The sequence below is a fragment of the Octodon degus genome, unplaced genomic scaffold, assembly GCF_000260255.1.
Source record: "Octodon degus isolate 3935 unplaced genomic scaffold, OctDeg1.0 scaffold00092, whole genome shotgun sequence".
NCBI classification, from domain to species: domain Eukaryota; kingdom Metazoa; phylum Chordata; class Mammalia; order Rodentia; family Octodontidae; genus Octodon; species Octodon degus.
In genome coordinates this window covers 3,388,503-3,403,339 of record NW_004524668.1, presented here as the reverse complement: position 1 = coordinate 3,403,339, position 14,837 = coordinate 3,388,503, and the positions used below count along the sequence as shown (strand labels likewise).

The 14,837-nt window shown below is 43.0% G+C and overlaps 1 protein-coding gene across 2 annotated transcripts in view; it reads left to right on the top strand.

Moving 5' to 3' along the window:
* Zbtb40 (zinc finger and BTB domain containing 40) overlaps positions 1–14,837 on the top strand; it is an 84,840-nt gene that overhangs the window by 55,338 nt on the left and 14,665 nt on the right. The window contains exons 4-13 of one of the 2 annotated variants that reach the window (XM_023722499.1): positions 610–802; positions 1,506–1,648; positions 5,947–6,139; positions 8,249–8,385; positions 8,853–9,054; positions 10,006–10,139; positions 11,720–11,888; positions 12,206–12,246; positions 12,460–12,664; positions 13,235–13,441. In XM_023722499.1, the coding sequence (XP_023578267.1) occupies positions 610–802; positions 1,506–1,648; positions 5,947–6,139; positions 8,249–8,385; positions 8,853–9,054; positions 10,006–10,139; positions 11,720–11,888; positions 12,206–12,246; positions 12,460–12,664; positions 13,235–13,441 (1,624 nt within the window). Of the gene's footprint in view, positions 1–609; positions 803–1,505; positions 1,649–5,946; positions 6,140–8,248; positions 8,386–8,852; positions 9,055–10,005; positions 10,140–11,719; positions 11,889–12,205; positions 12,665–13,234; positions 13,442–14,837 lie in introns of both variants that reach the window. The other variant, XM_004637623.2, reaches the window with a different exon arrangement.

Here is a 14,837-nt window from a genome sequence, read left to right as displayed (position 1 = left end):
TCTCCCCTAACTTGTGAGATTTTAATTGCATTCTCAAATAATAAAATGACAGTTCATTCAATTTGAAATTCAGATATCCTTGCCTAAGAAATACTCAAAATTTCATAAGACTCACAAAGGTATAATTAGGTAAGGAGTGTATTAAGTGTATTAAAAATGCACTAGACACCTACTGTGTGCCAGGTTCTGCTGGTTGCTGAGAACACAAGAGTGCTATCTAAGGATAGCATGATATGTGGCTTTAAGAAGTCTATTAGGAGAAAAAGATAAATACAATATAGTCTGACAAATGTACAATGACCTGGATTAAGAGAATGTGGAGAGAGAGAGAGAGAGAGAGAGAGAGAGAGAGAGAGAGAGAGAGAGAGAAAGAGAGAGAATGAGAATGTGGAGCTGGGTTAGGGAAGGCCTCCCGGCAGGGTATCCCCTGACCAAGGTTGGAGAATGGAATTGGAGTCTTCAGAGGAGGGACTGGGGGCACAATGTTTGCTGCAACCCTTTCTGGGGAAGCAGGTACAGTGGGTGAGGGAGCATCTTGCATGCGTTTTGCTTGCCAAGCATAGTCCTTGTGGCTGGCTCATCTGTCTTTCTGGATACTTCATTCCACAGACTGTAATGGAATGTCTTGAGAGAAAAGAAGGATATACAGCCTTCCAGAGAATCCTGGAGAAAATCAGAGCCGGGAGTTTGGATGTGCAGACCGTTGTGTCCCTGTTGAGGCTGTGCCAGGATTCTAATCCCGCAATAAAAACTGTACTGTCAGACCCATACACAGAAGATGCAGCCCCAGTGCAGCCAGAAGGTAGGTAGAAGGGAGTCCTGTCCTCCTCGGTGACCAAGATTTAAGGTTGATTTCAGTGGGGGCTGGGGATGTAGCTCAGTGGTAGTGCTTTCCTAACATGCATGAGTCCCTGGGTTTCATCCCCAGTGCTGTTCCCTGTAACCACCCATAGAAGTTGGTTCTGGTGATACGTATCTTCAGGGCTTAGTTATTACATGATTTCTACATAGGTTCTCATTTCATTTCAGAAGCTGTGTATTAAATATGTACAAGCTAAACATAAGTTTCCATTTCTGTCCCCTACTTAACTAGCCTGATACCTTGAATTAGAGAATACCATCATTGTCCCCTGCCTTTTCAAAAACTGCATATCCAAAGCAGTGCCTTGGGTGCCCAGGATGAGCTGGTTCGCTGACAGCACTTAGAGGCTGGAGTTGCTCGCGTTTGGGTTAGGTACAAAGCGTTGACCTTGCCAACCAGAAGTTAACCTTGGGCTGGCTCTGAAGCTTTGTGTTTCGACAGATAAATGAAACATTTTTCCTTTCATAGAGTTTAAACAGAATAATAAAGTATTTTCCTCTCTAAAAGCGATTCTGCATTCAGGTGCACAGAATAAGCTGAGAATCACTTTACTATTCTGTTAGATCTCTCTTGACAAACCATGCTGTCATTTTCTTCAAATTGACTAGCTTTTCTTGTGTGACTCTAATTCTTTCTCCCCCAGGGAGCACAGGGGAGGGAAAGACCTTGTCTGTTCTGTTACTGGAACACAAAGAGGACCTGATACAGTGTGTAACACAGCTGAGACCTATTACGGAGTTCCTGGAAACAGCCAAGGAGGAATTCCTGCCTGGCACTGAGAAAAGGGTAACTGTGTCAAGTATCTCCTCCCTCCTCAGATTGATGTAGCACTTTTTTTTAGAAAAACCTCTTCTCTGGCACAGAGCACTTTTTAGCTTACAGGATTTTTATACCTACTGCATAGTAATCACTCCCAGGTTCAGATTCGTGTTTAATGCCCCTTATGCATTTTGTGCAGCAGTGTTCCGAGGGCTGCGTATGGTACCGTCAGTGCTCTGTAGAGTCAGTATTTGGAAGGATAGATGGATGGATGGATGTAAGATAGTTTTTCTCTGACTTAATGAATTTTTATTATAAATATGTGCCAAGAGTTAAAATGTTTAGGCACATTTATATTTATTTTGACAATTTTCCTCTTTATAGAAATGGTAGTTAATATGAGAAAATATGGAAATCAAGCAAAAAGGAAAAAACATCAGATCTCTCACCCCTCAGATACGATTCCTACTAACATGTTAGAGCATATTCTTCCTGCTTTTGGGTTGATGCATCCTGGGATGAAGTCACACAGAACATAGTTTTCCAACTTGGCTTTTACATATAATATGTCCATATATTTCAGTAACTAGAACATGAAATAATACTTCAGAAGATGTTTTTATAGGCAAAGCCTTGCCTAGTTCCTGAATTATTTCCTTAGAATAATTTTTATCCCTTAAACTAATTTTTAAGAAGTAGAATTTTGGAACGGAGAGTACAAAACTATTCATGTGTGTGACACACGTCGCCAAATTGCCCTTCAGGAAGGTTGTGCCAATTTACTCCCCCACCAGCTTGCTACTGAAATCCTCATAAAGTTGCTAGCATGACTTCTCAAGGCAACTAGATAACTATATTTGTTGGCGTTATTGATTTTAACTTTGTGCTAAAAATATTTTTATATCTGTAAGGAAGAAATAGGAATAGAGAACTTCAGTAGTATCGGTTCTTGAAGCTGTGACTTAAATGCTCAGAAATCACTGGTATAATAGCTGAGCATTGGATGCACGGGAGGACTGATCCCTTATTGAAAATAGATAAGTGAGAACAACCTCTGTCTGGTTTAAAATTTTTGAGTTTCTTGAACTTCGTCAGGAAAGATAATTCACAAAAAAAGAGTAAACTATTGTCCTCCTAAGAGTTTTGATTAAGTGTAACTTCACAAATGTTAAGTGAGTTGCATATAGAACTAGTATACGTACCTGATCCCTGTTCAGTGACTCCGTTCTATTACTCATTCAGTCCTTCTCCTTATTAGCTAGATTGAATGTGTCCTTTGAGCTGTTTCGTTATCTTGGTAAAACAGCAGTTAGCGGTAGAGCCAAGTTCAGCCTTATTCTCTGCAGCAAGGTAGACCACACTGTCATTTTCTTCTGTCACTTTCAGTTTACTTGATAGTAAAAGCTGAAGCAGAAGAACTTAAATTAGTTATAAAGCACAAAAATGTTCCTTAAGATTGGGATTCCACGAGCACAACATTAAGCTGTTCCTTCTCATGAAAACTGAAGCAAACTAATATGAGGGGAGCATAGAGGGGAATGTTGATCAAGTAGCCACAGTGCGTTGGCATCATTGTGGAATGTGTACTGGGCTTTTCAGAACTTTTAAAAAAAATCAATTTATTCCTGTCATGGGTATCTTAGTCTTATTATCTTTAAATACTTCAAGTCTTTCTGTAAGAAGTGGCCAATAGGGATGTTTTCAGGACATAAGAGTAGTGATTACTGTCACTGCCATTTGTTTAGTGCTTCTGTGCGCCAAACAATGTGTTGCAGACATTTTAAACACCATTGAATTTTACCCTGCCAGCAGCTGTACAAAGTAAGGTATATTACTCTTGTTTTAAGATTTAAAAACAAAAAAAGTAGAAGTTTCAGGAGTTATGCAGCTTACCCAAAGGCACTGCCAGAGCCAGTACTGCAAGCCAGACTTCTGATAAAACACATTCTCTTCACTGTTCACATTGCTCCCCAGCCATGTGAATACCATTATCATTTCTTCATGGCCCTGTGGAGAGGTAAATGTTTGAATTTGTTCTTTTATTTTGTATTTTAGGGAAGGGTCTGCAGGGCGTTCAAGGTCTCACTACTAGATTGGACTTGTAGTGATCCACCTGTTTACAGCCTCCCAAGAGCTGGGATTACAGGTGTATGCTGCTATACCCAGTCTCAATTGCCATTTTAGCACACCCTGGGGGCGGGCCAGCACAGCAGGCCCAGGGATGGAAGCCCCAGCCCCTGTTATTGCTTGCAGGCACTTTATTTTATTTTTATTTTTTATTTTTTTTAAGAACTAAGTTTTTTTTTTTTTTTTAATTTTTTTTATTTATTTATGTATGTGGCCAGCTCAGCCCACCAGGGGGCGGGGCTGGTTGGCATGTGGTGCTGGGGATTGAACCGCGGTCCCTTGTGCTTTGCTAAGCTTGTTCTAAGTAGGTGCTTTAGACTACTGAGCCATCTCACCAGCCCCATTGCAGGCACTTTAATCTGCTGAGCAATTTGGCTGGTCCACCGTTGTGATTTCTTAAAGAGTACATATGTCCTAGGAGCTGTGGTAGGCTCTATAAATAGCAAGTTGTTGTTGTTCTTCTTCTTCTCCTTCTCCCTCTTGTTCTCCTCCTGTACCTCCTCCTCCACCTCCTCCTCTACCTTCTCCTCTACCTTCTCCTCCACCTCTGCCGCCTCCTCCACCTCTGCCTCTTCCTCCACCTCCTCCTCCACCTCTGCCTCTTCCTCCACCTCCTCCTCCACCTCCCCCTCCTCCACTTCCCCCTTCTCCTCCTCCACCTCCTCCTCCACCTCTTCTTCTTCCTCCTCCTCTGTCTCCCCCTCCTCCTCCTCCACCTCCTCCTCTTCCTCTCCCCTTTCCCCCACCCCCAATTTGCAGTGATCCTCCTGCCTTAGCCTCCAAAATGCTGGCTAAGGTTACAAACGTGTGTCATCACACTTGGCTAGCAACTTCATTTTATAGGGATGACTTTGTTCTAGTGTTAGTACAGTTATTTACCAATGAGGAAAATGAAGTTTAAAGAATTAAATAACCTACCCAGGCTCACACAAGAAATACATAGTAGGACTAGGTACAGATGCAGTCTGTCTGATTTTAAAGCCTATTCGTACTCTTAATATCTGGCTGCCTTGTGATGTATCAGATTATTGCTTAGCAACTGAGGTATAGGAGTGAAGTCAGTATAGTTTTAAAATATAAGTTCTTAAATTTTAAATTTGGATTCATTTGGTAGAACTCATATATTAGATCTTAAAGAAAATGTTCTATACTGACAAGGAATATGACAACTTGATTTACACACACACACACACACACACACACACATACACACACATATCTTCTTTATATATAAAGCCACAGCCAATCTGGCTTTAAAGCTAAGTTCATTATTTTACAATGAGAGTTAATTTGATGATGGCAGCCTCTGGCATATAACCGTGACTGATCTGCTTGATTGTTTCTCCTGAGAGCTGACATTTTTCCAAACGAAGTCTCAGAATTCGATTACTATAAGTCTATGGATTACATATATTAAAATAATCTTTGCTTTATCAGTTCTGTGAGAGCCATGTTGTGCATATTACATTATAGTCTATTAGGAGATGGTTCTGTTGTTATAGGAAAGTACCTGGCTCATGTTTTATTTCTCAGCCTTTGCTAGAGCTCTTTGTCATTTTAGACTCAGAAAGTCGTTTGGCACACTGAGGAACAACAAGGGAGTGTAATTGTTTAATTATGACTAGAACTGATACATTGGCCATTAGAATGAAAGGAATGGATATAAAAGAGTCAAAAGAAAGCAAAAAAAAAAAAAAGCTTTAATTATTTGGGAGACTTCAGATAAATTATCTGGATATTTAAATTGCTGTAAAGACAAAGTAAAAGAGTAGAGAACTGTTCCGAATATTACAACCTATACCAACAACAGTCTGTACTGAATTTTCCTGAATGCAGATTGAAAACCATTATCGCTATTACTGCCAGTCTAGTTCTTAGTGGTAGTGTCTGCACAAGTGTCACACAGCCCAAGTGCAAGGATGATTTCAGTAAGTATGAGCTATTGAAGGCAAAGAATATATATATAGACTTAGCATTGAGAGAAAGATTCTCATAAACCTACTTGCTTGGAGAATATTTTGGATTTTTACTGAAACCCCATAGGAAAAGGACTGTGACAGGAGTTGTGCTATAATCCAACATAGGAGGACTTGATCCAGGGCATCCTGTAAGGCCGTCTTGTTGGGTTTTCCAGTGGCGTGTCAGATAAATTCTGAATTGCCAGTAACTGCTGTCTGGTTGATTGCTTGCCGCCGCAGGTGATTCTGAATTGCTGTGAGGGCAGAACACCCAAAGAGACAGTAGAAAATATGTTGCACAGAATAACCGAAGAGAAGACCCTGAGTGCTGAGAGTCTGGTGAAAGTCCTCCAGGCGGTGAAGATGACATTCCCAAACTTGAGCCTTCTGCTGGAGGATGTGCAGAAATTAGCTGCTCTGCCCAGCACTGCAGGTATTAGTTAATTGTTCATTCTCTGGACTGGAGCTCCTGACAGAAAATTACAGGTTATGATACCCTTTGGCTCCATCTGGGAATATAAGATAATGTTAGGAAATGCTGTAGCAAATCAGAAAGTCAGAAATCAGTGGTCCTCAGTGTTCTGGAGCAAAGATGTGAATTCTGAGAAAGGATTCTTCTCTGTTGAACTCCCTTGAGGTACTCTCATGGTGCAGGGTTTATTAGCTGATGGTTTTCTGAGGCTGCCCAGGATCACCTGTGAAAGTTGCAGGAACGGAGGGCTCACGAGGCTCAGTATTCTGACAAGTTTTGTGGATAGATGTGCGCAGCAGAAATGCAAGCCTCATTGCCCCATTTCCCATGTGAGTGCGCTTGGCTCCAACATTCTCCAGCCCTGGGGGAATGAATCCATACCTCTGCCTCAGAAAGTCTACCTGGGCCAGGGGTATAACTCAGCAGCTTAAGCACCTACCTGGCAAGCCCAAGGTCCTGAGTTTGATCCCTGCTACCATATGAAACAAACAAACAAACAAAAACTCTGCCTGGACCCCATTTTCTGACCCACAACATTTAGAACTGAGATGATTTTAAGAAAAAAAGATACTTGGTAAGTTGGAGAGCTTTTAGTTTACAAAAGTAAAATATACTTTAAAAACTTGGATAATTCCAAAAAGAAAAAGAAAACAACCTTAAGTCTTGCCAAGTGTATCAGTACTAACATTTTGACATATATTATCTGTTACTTGATTTTTACAGTGTTTAGATGCTCCTGTGTTTTATGTTTCCCCCACATAACAGTGTAACATTTTCCCCACACTTCATAAAACTCCCCATAACCCTTTTTTATTATTACTCCTTTTTTTTTTTTGAGACAAGATTCTTAATATGTAGTGCAGGCTGATGTAGCCCAGACTAACCTCAAATTTAATGGCAGTCCTCCTGCCTGAGCTTCCTAAGTGCTGGGGTTACAGCTGTGCACCACTGCAGCCAGTCACATAGTCCTATTTTTGAAGGCTAAGTAGTTTTCCATCATAGGGTTGACTTTCATGCCCTTACTTGGGTACAGGGATGATATAATGGTTCATACTCTAGGTTCTAATGTCAAAGTGACCTGTGCTTATAGCCTCACTTCAGCACTCTGTGACCCTGAGCAAGTGACGTAACCTCTTGGAATGGTTCTGAGAGTGGTCCTTATCACATTCATTTTTGTGGCTCCTGTGAAATAATACTTATGAAACACTTAGGATAATGCCTGGCTCATAATAGGACCTCAGTAAATACAAGTCTTTGTACATGTTGTTTTAAAGATTAAATTTCCAGAAGTGACAGATGAATGTCCATTTTGTATCTGTGTATTCAAAATGGTTAGGATAGATATATAGTTACATTCTCTTAATGAATAGAGATTTGTTCTAATGGTGTTTGTAAATAGGATATCATGTCCACATCTTATACAGCAGTTAACCACTAGGAAGAATGTATGCAATGTGTTAATTATTAAAACTGTCCTATTTGGTTTGAAACTGTCTCATTGCTATTTGTTTCTCAATGAAATTATGGAATAAATAAATAAATAATTTCTAGAAGCGAATATATTGGGTCAAAGGGAGAATAAAGTTTTAAATATCTGCAAAGCTAAGAGATAAGACCGATCACTTTGATTTTTGTTTTCAAATAAGTGTAACTTCTTAACATTATAGCTAACAAATGGGCTCAGAGAGTGTCTAAACAGACCTGTGGGGCACCTTCTTGACAGGCATAGCCCTGACTCGTGGCTATTCATGCTTTGGGTTACCACGTGGGCTTCACAGCCAGTACACCTTGTGTGTGCCTCTGAACCTCTTGTTTGCGCAGCCTTCTCATCACCCTCCTATTGGGCAGCCACTGGCTTCTACCACTGGGCACTCCCTATCTAAAGTGTTAGTGATTTTATGACCCTGCAGCACCGAGTGTCAAAACTGGAGGAGATCTGAACAGGTGTGTGCGGCCCGAGCCAGCAGTTGGCCTCTGCTGGTGCTCCCATCTGTAATGTCTTTAGTCCTCTGTAGAAGCCGTTAGGAGGTTTGGTGTTCAGACAATGTTGTTTTGCTAATCTCCATATAGTCCAGCCAAACCCTGATGATTATGGGACTGAGCTACTGAGACGGTATCATGAAAACCTCTCTGAGATTTTCACAGACAACCAGATGTTACTAAAGATGATCTCACATGTGAAGAGTATAGCCCCCGGAGAGAGAGAGGTAAGAGCACGGCAGAGTGTAGAAGAGGAGAGGAGGGGAGGGTAACAAGGAGAAATATCAGCAGACGCTCATGTATTTTCTATATGTACACATACACAGCGGCATTGAGAGATGTTGAGTAGAGGAGAAATAGAAGTAACTCATGAAAGGGAAAATGAAGAAATTAGTCATACATAGGAAATCTCTGTTTAAAAAAAATTATTTTCCTTCAATATTGGAAATGAGGAACCCTGTGCCTCACAAGTGGTTAGCAAGCATTCTGCCACTGAGCTACATCCCCAGCTGATCTCCCCCAAATAAATTTGATTTAGAAAAATAAAAAGAAGATCTCCTAGGTTGAGAGAGGTGAAGCATGTTGACAGATTCTTTCACAGAAATACACTTACTGTAACCCAGTCCCTAGACTTAGCACTCCGCAGCCGGGCCAGGTGGGAGAGTCTCATGTGTGTTTGTGTTATGTCTTGAAGGTCATGGAGAAGCTTGTGAAACAGAGCTCTGGCTCAGGCGGTTTCAGTTCCCTGGTGACGGCAGTTCTAGAAAAGCAGATTCTCTCTGCCACAGCCCTTTGGCAGCTGCTTCTGGCGGCTCAGGACACAAAGACCTGCCCCCTGAGCCTGCTCATGGATGAAATACGGAAGGAGCCTGGCGCCTGTGCTTTCTTCTGGGCAGGTCAGTGGCCTGGTCTCTGCTGTGGTTTTGCCTCCAGTTACGGTCCATCTATTGAGGAACAGAAAAAGTTCCTTCCTGTGGTGCCTGCATCTCTGTCTTTAGGAGTAACAACTGAGAAGTTCTGGATCTTCTTGCACAGTAGGGTGACTGCTGGTGATGATTACATACTGTGTGTTTCAGAAGAGCTAGGAGAAAGGAATGTGAATGTTTTATGAGACAAGATTAGTTTAGGCTGGCCTTAAACTCACTGTGCAGTCCCGGCTGGCCTCAGTCTCACAGAGATCCTCCTGCTTCGGCTTCCTGAATGCTGTGATTATAGGTGTGTGCCACCATACCCGCATTAAGGATTTTGACTGTGTTCACAAAGGTGTTTAAAGAGATAGAAGTGCTTGCCCATATGTGACCATTATACAATATATGCATGCATGAAAGTATCACATTACTCCATAAATATGTACAGTGTTTATTTGGTATAGTGTCTTGCTATGCAGCTTGGACTCACAGTGATCCTCCTGGCTCAGCCTTCCCAGTGCTGGGATTACAGGTGTGTGCCACTGCACCTGGTTTAGGTGGCTGGCATAGTACACTCAGTATTCTGGGGCTGGCATGGCATGGGGTACCAGGAACCAAACCTGTGTCCTTGCGCTTGCCAGACAGGTGCTTAGACCACCAAGCCATCTCCCCAGCCCATATGTACAGTTTTTTTAAAACAGGACTAGAAATTTTTTTCAAGGATATGACATTTAAAAACCTTTTTTAAAATTGCAGTAATTATTCTAAACTTATATTCATTATTATACTCTTATTGCAGTGTTCTTTGTCATTTTCCTCATACTCAATCCTAGAAGGGAAGCAGATTAAATTTGTTTTCATTATGAACTATGGTGAAGAAGATGAAAGAGAAAATGGGAGCTCTAGTTTGACTGAGTTTCCAATGTCCCTTTCTTTCAGTGACAACCCCAGAAACTACTGCCTTAGAAATAGTCCTAAGGCATAACAAGTTGATCATAGAGGCCATCCAACGGAGGGGTGAGCTCAAGTCCTTTTCCTCGGAAGAAAAGCAGCTGGCTGGGAGTTTGAAAGAGGTGTGGGCAAATAAAAAGCAAACGAAATTCTGAAGAGGTTTTCAGGGTTGATGCCTGGGACTGTCTTCATTCCTGACAGGAGATTCAACTGAGTATCTGTCTGCTGTGTGCCTGGTCCTGGGCTAAGCTCTTGTTCATAACCTTGGCTGTTTTAACCTTCCAGCTTCAAGTGTTGGGTGGGGCCATCTTACAGGGAGTGGAGATCAGGCTTTACATGGTTAAGTTACATGTTCAGTGATCAAGACTTGATCCCAGGTAAACGACTCATACCTACATTTATTCCAACTGTCTGCACATAGGTACATCTCAAGGGAAACTATGATTCTGTTCTTGAACATGTTCTGAGATGCAGTGTCTCTCAGATGTTGGAAAGTAAAGCTGGTCTTATTACATGTTCTATTCTGACTCCTTGAAGGAGCCAAGATAAACATAGATAGAACAAAGCTTTGCCCATATGGGGCAGCAAATAATGCCAACTCATTTTGTGTAATGCTTCTCACAATGTGGCCAGCATCCCAGAAAAACCAGGTGGGGATTGGGGGGATTTGTGCGTGTCTAGCCCAGGATCATGTACATCTTGAATAGGGAGTTAGAATAAAGGTATATAAAATTAAACTATGAATTCACTTGTAGTGCCTTTTTGATCCAGGTAGGCGTGGGAGGTGTGCAGAAGGGCGGGTTTCTGACCATCACACCACTGACAGGCCGACCTCGGTCTGACTCTCAGTTGGAAAGGAGGTGGCCCATGTCTCTGTGGGGCTTCAGAGACAAGATTTAGGTGCTAGCCTTTCTCCCACACATTGCTCACTTCAGAGTGGGGCTTCTGCACTTGATCAGTTTTGGCCTCCTAATTAGTCTCATGCTTGCCTCCCGGGACATTAGGTTTATTTAGATAGACTTGAAAAGAGCAGAAATAAAATGTCTTCCAAAAGGAAAATTCCATGTGGCCATCTGTGGATGGTTTCACTTTATTTTCTCAGTATGCTGACTCTCTGCTGATAGCTCTAACATTCGGAAAGAGAGCGGCTTTGAAATCATATTCTTGGCCTCTTTAAAGCCCCTATTTGAACTTGCTTTAGAACGCTGTTTCTTTATGAAAGAAAATGATGCTTAAAAGGGTACATCTAAGCGTCTAAAAATATGAAGCCACTGATCATGCAGAATTACTTCCAGACATTGAGACAATTATACATTATGAAAAATTATCCTGATCTTCATGACAGAAAGACCAGTCACCAAATCCTATACCTCTCCAGGCTTTTAATGTGAAGATCTAGAAAAGCTCTCTGTGAGACTTCTGGTTGCTAACAACATGATTTTTACTGAAAATACGAATGGTTCCTTGTTTGTACCTTCTTTGTATTTGCACATTTATCTTGATACCTGCTTCCTCTTTTTGTTTTGTTCATTTGCCTGCCTTTGGAAAACAGAGATGTCCCATTACATGTATTGTGGGGCCAAGTAGAAACTGCTTATAGATGAAGCTGTCCCTTCTAGAATTAGCTTTATTTTAAGTTGGAAACTATGGGGGAAATCTGCTGGTATTAATCCCACTTCTTTGCCTTGTGATATTCATTTAGATTTTAAGCATTTCTTCTGAGACAGCGAGCCCCGAAGCTTCCCTGAGAGCGATGCTGAGCAGAACCATGGAAAAATCAGTTTCAGCCATTGAAATTTGTCACTTCCTGTGCAGTGTCCACAAATCTTTCCCAAGCCTGCAGCCTGTCATGCAGGAGTTGGCACAAATTGGTAAGGAATAGGGACTTGGGGTCCTATTAGGCCCCCAGGCTCTTTCTTTATTGAGGACAAGAAGCAACAGCTCATGTAAAAGGCTGTGCTACCTCAAGTTATTTACCCTTTTCTATGCTCTCAGTCTCTGTCAGCCAGAAGATGCAGATAGAACACAGTGCAGTTGGTGTTTATGGGGAGGTGAGGTGGCAGTGATAGATACTCAAGAGTGTTTTGAGGTTCTCAAGTCTCTAGTCTCCTCTAAGAGTATGTTAGAGAAGCTATAAAGAAAAGTAGAAACAGAATTCCCAGAGCCATGAGGTTTCTCTTCTCTGCAGGTTTCCTTACTAAGGAAAGTGGAGAGAAGGAAATGTGGAAGGTTAGTAATAAATTTCACCTTGAAGCCAATGACAAAGAAAATAAAAAGGCTGTGGAAAGTGACTGCCAGCCTGCAGAACAGAACAGCCAGGGAGAGGCTGGTTCCTTGCCAGAACAACAAGAAAAAGACACTTCTGCCTGCCCAGACTCTGCCAAGAAGAGCTTCGTCTGTAAGGCCTGTGACAAGAGCTTCCATTTCTATTGCCGCCTGAAGGTGCACATGAAGCGCTGCCGGGTGGCCAAGAGCAAAGAGATGCAGTGTAAGGACTGCAGTGAGACCAAGGATTCCAAAAAAGAGCTGGAGAAGCATCAGCTGGAGGCCCATGGTGCAAGTGGAGACCCAGAAGTCCCCAAGAAGAAGAAGAAGAGGCTGCCAGTGACATGCGACCTCTGTGGAAGGGAATTTGCCCATGCCTCAGGTACGGTCAAGAATGTCAAGTTATGAGGATAATCAGGGCAGATGCTAGTCTGGCCCCTACTTGTGTGCTGTGAAAGTGGATGGGCTTAGAAAATAGAGCTGGTTCTTAAGAAGAACAGTATTTCTAGAAGAGCATAGGCTCTGAAGTCAGCTACTTGAGCATTGATTCCCCATCTGGCACTACCTTTTGTGAATCTTCAGGAGAGTTTAAGGTAACAGAGCTGAATCTCTACTCTGGTGCCTATTCAAGTTAGCACACTATAACTTAGAAGTTATTACTGCTATTACTTAATAATAACTAGCCGCTTAGCAGTTGAATCTTGGATTTGCTTGTTGGTAATAGTAGGAAGTAACAAACCATGGGATGTATATTCAGAATTGTTTTTCCTTGTCTGAGATGTTGGGTAAACCTAATGAAACATAAAAGTGTGTTTTGTTTGCCTCATTCTGCCTGGCTAGAGTCTCTTTAAGGCGGTTGTGCACTGTGCTTCCTCTTGAAGTCTGGCCTGAGCCAGTGCTGTTAAGCAGTGTTGCTGAACTGGCTGCTAGTCTCTCTCCTGTTTCCCCCCAGGAATGCAGTACCATAAACTGACAGAGCACTTTGATGAAAAGCCTTTCTCCTGTGAGGAGTGTGGGGCCAAGTTCGCAGCCAATTCCACCCTGAAGAACCATCTCCGCCTACACACCGGGGACCGCCCCTTCATGTGCAAGCACTGCCTCATGACCTTCACCCAAGCTTCAGCCCTGGCCTACCACACCAAGAAGAAGCACTCAGAAGGTGAGGCAGAGATGCTGCTCCTGTCTCCTGCAGACTTGTGCAGTGTGAGCTGCTGCAAACCCACTTGGTATCAGGGACGATATATGTGTCAGGGAAATGACAAACAAAATCAGGACTCATGCTCTTGGTGCACATACGACTAGGCCTCCACCTGTGCACAGGCGTGTCGCGCGCTTGCTGTGAGGCTTTCTGGGGAAAGCTGGCCAGCATAGCATGGTGACTTTATAGTTACAGGATTTGCATGGCCAGAAATTCTTTGAGCTTTTGATGTGTAGTTCAAGCATGAGAAGGACCTCCTGGAGCACCTGCTGTGGGTCAGGCAGTGCCAGACGCTGAGTGACAAGCTGATGACCTGGGTGGGAGGCAGAGAGCCAGTCAGAGTACAGATGGCCAGTGGTGTAGTATGGAGGAATACCAGGACCCTGCGGCGTGTGGTGAAGGAGTTCTAGCTCCTTTAGAGGGAAGTCTGCTGTCAGGAAAGGCTTCTAGAGGAGTCTGGATATGGTTTGGAGCATGTGTGGATAACTAATAATGCCTCCAGCATCTCCCCTGCATTGTTTAGGGAAGTTTCTCTTTTTTTGGCAGAACTGGGGATTGAACTCAGGCCTTTGCACTTGCCAGGCAAGTGCTTATTCTACTGAGCCATCTCCCTGGCCTCTTAACATTTTATGTCTTTTTTTTTCTTCTGTTTTAGGGAAGAGTCTACAGGGTATTCAGGGTCTCACTATTAGATCAGACTCATAGTGATTTGCCTGCTTACAGCTTCCCAAGAGCTGGGATTACAGGCATGCGCCACCACACCCAGTCTGAATTGCCATCTCAGTGTGTCCCCAGGGGTGGGGCCAGCAGGCAGGGCCAGGGATCTAACCCCTGGCCCCATCTGCTGAGCTATTTGGCTGGCCCTTCATTTGAGTATTTGGTACAGGGTCTCACTAGACATAGAGGCCTTGTGGTGATCCTCCTGTTTTCAGCCTCCCCAGCACTGGGATTACAGGCATGCACCACCATGCCCAGACTCTTGCCAGCTCAGCATATCCCAGAGGTGGGGCCAGCACAGCATGTAGGACCCCCCTGCATTGTTACAATGCCCTCCTGACCAATTCCTTGCTCTTGGCGTTTCCCTTGGTACTTTTAAAACTAAAGCACTTCAGGTCACTTCTCTGCTCAGGACTCTACAGTGGCTTTCATCTCACACAGTGTGAAATCTGAAGTTCTGATAGCCTGCCAGGCCATCCGTGATTAAGTTGCCTGATTCCTCACTGACTTCCTCTCTCATTATTTTCTCGCTCCCTTATTTTGTTCTGCCCATTTTAGTTTCCTAGCCCTGCCAGGCATTTGCTCAAGGACTTTGGGTTTTGCTGTTCTCCTTCTTGGAGCACCTCCCTCTCATGTTTTA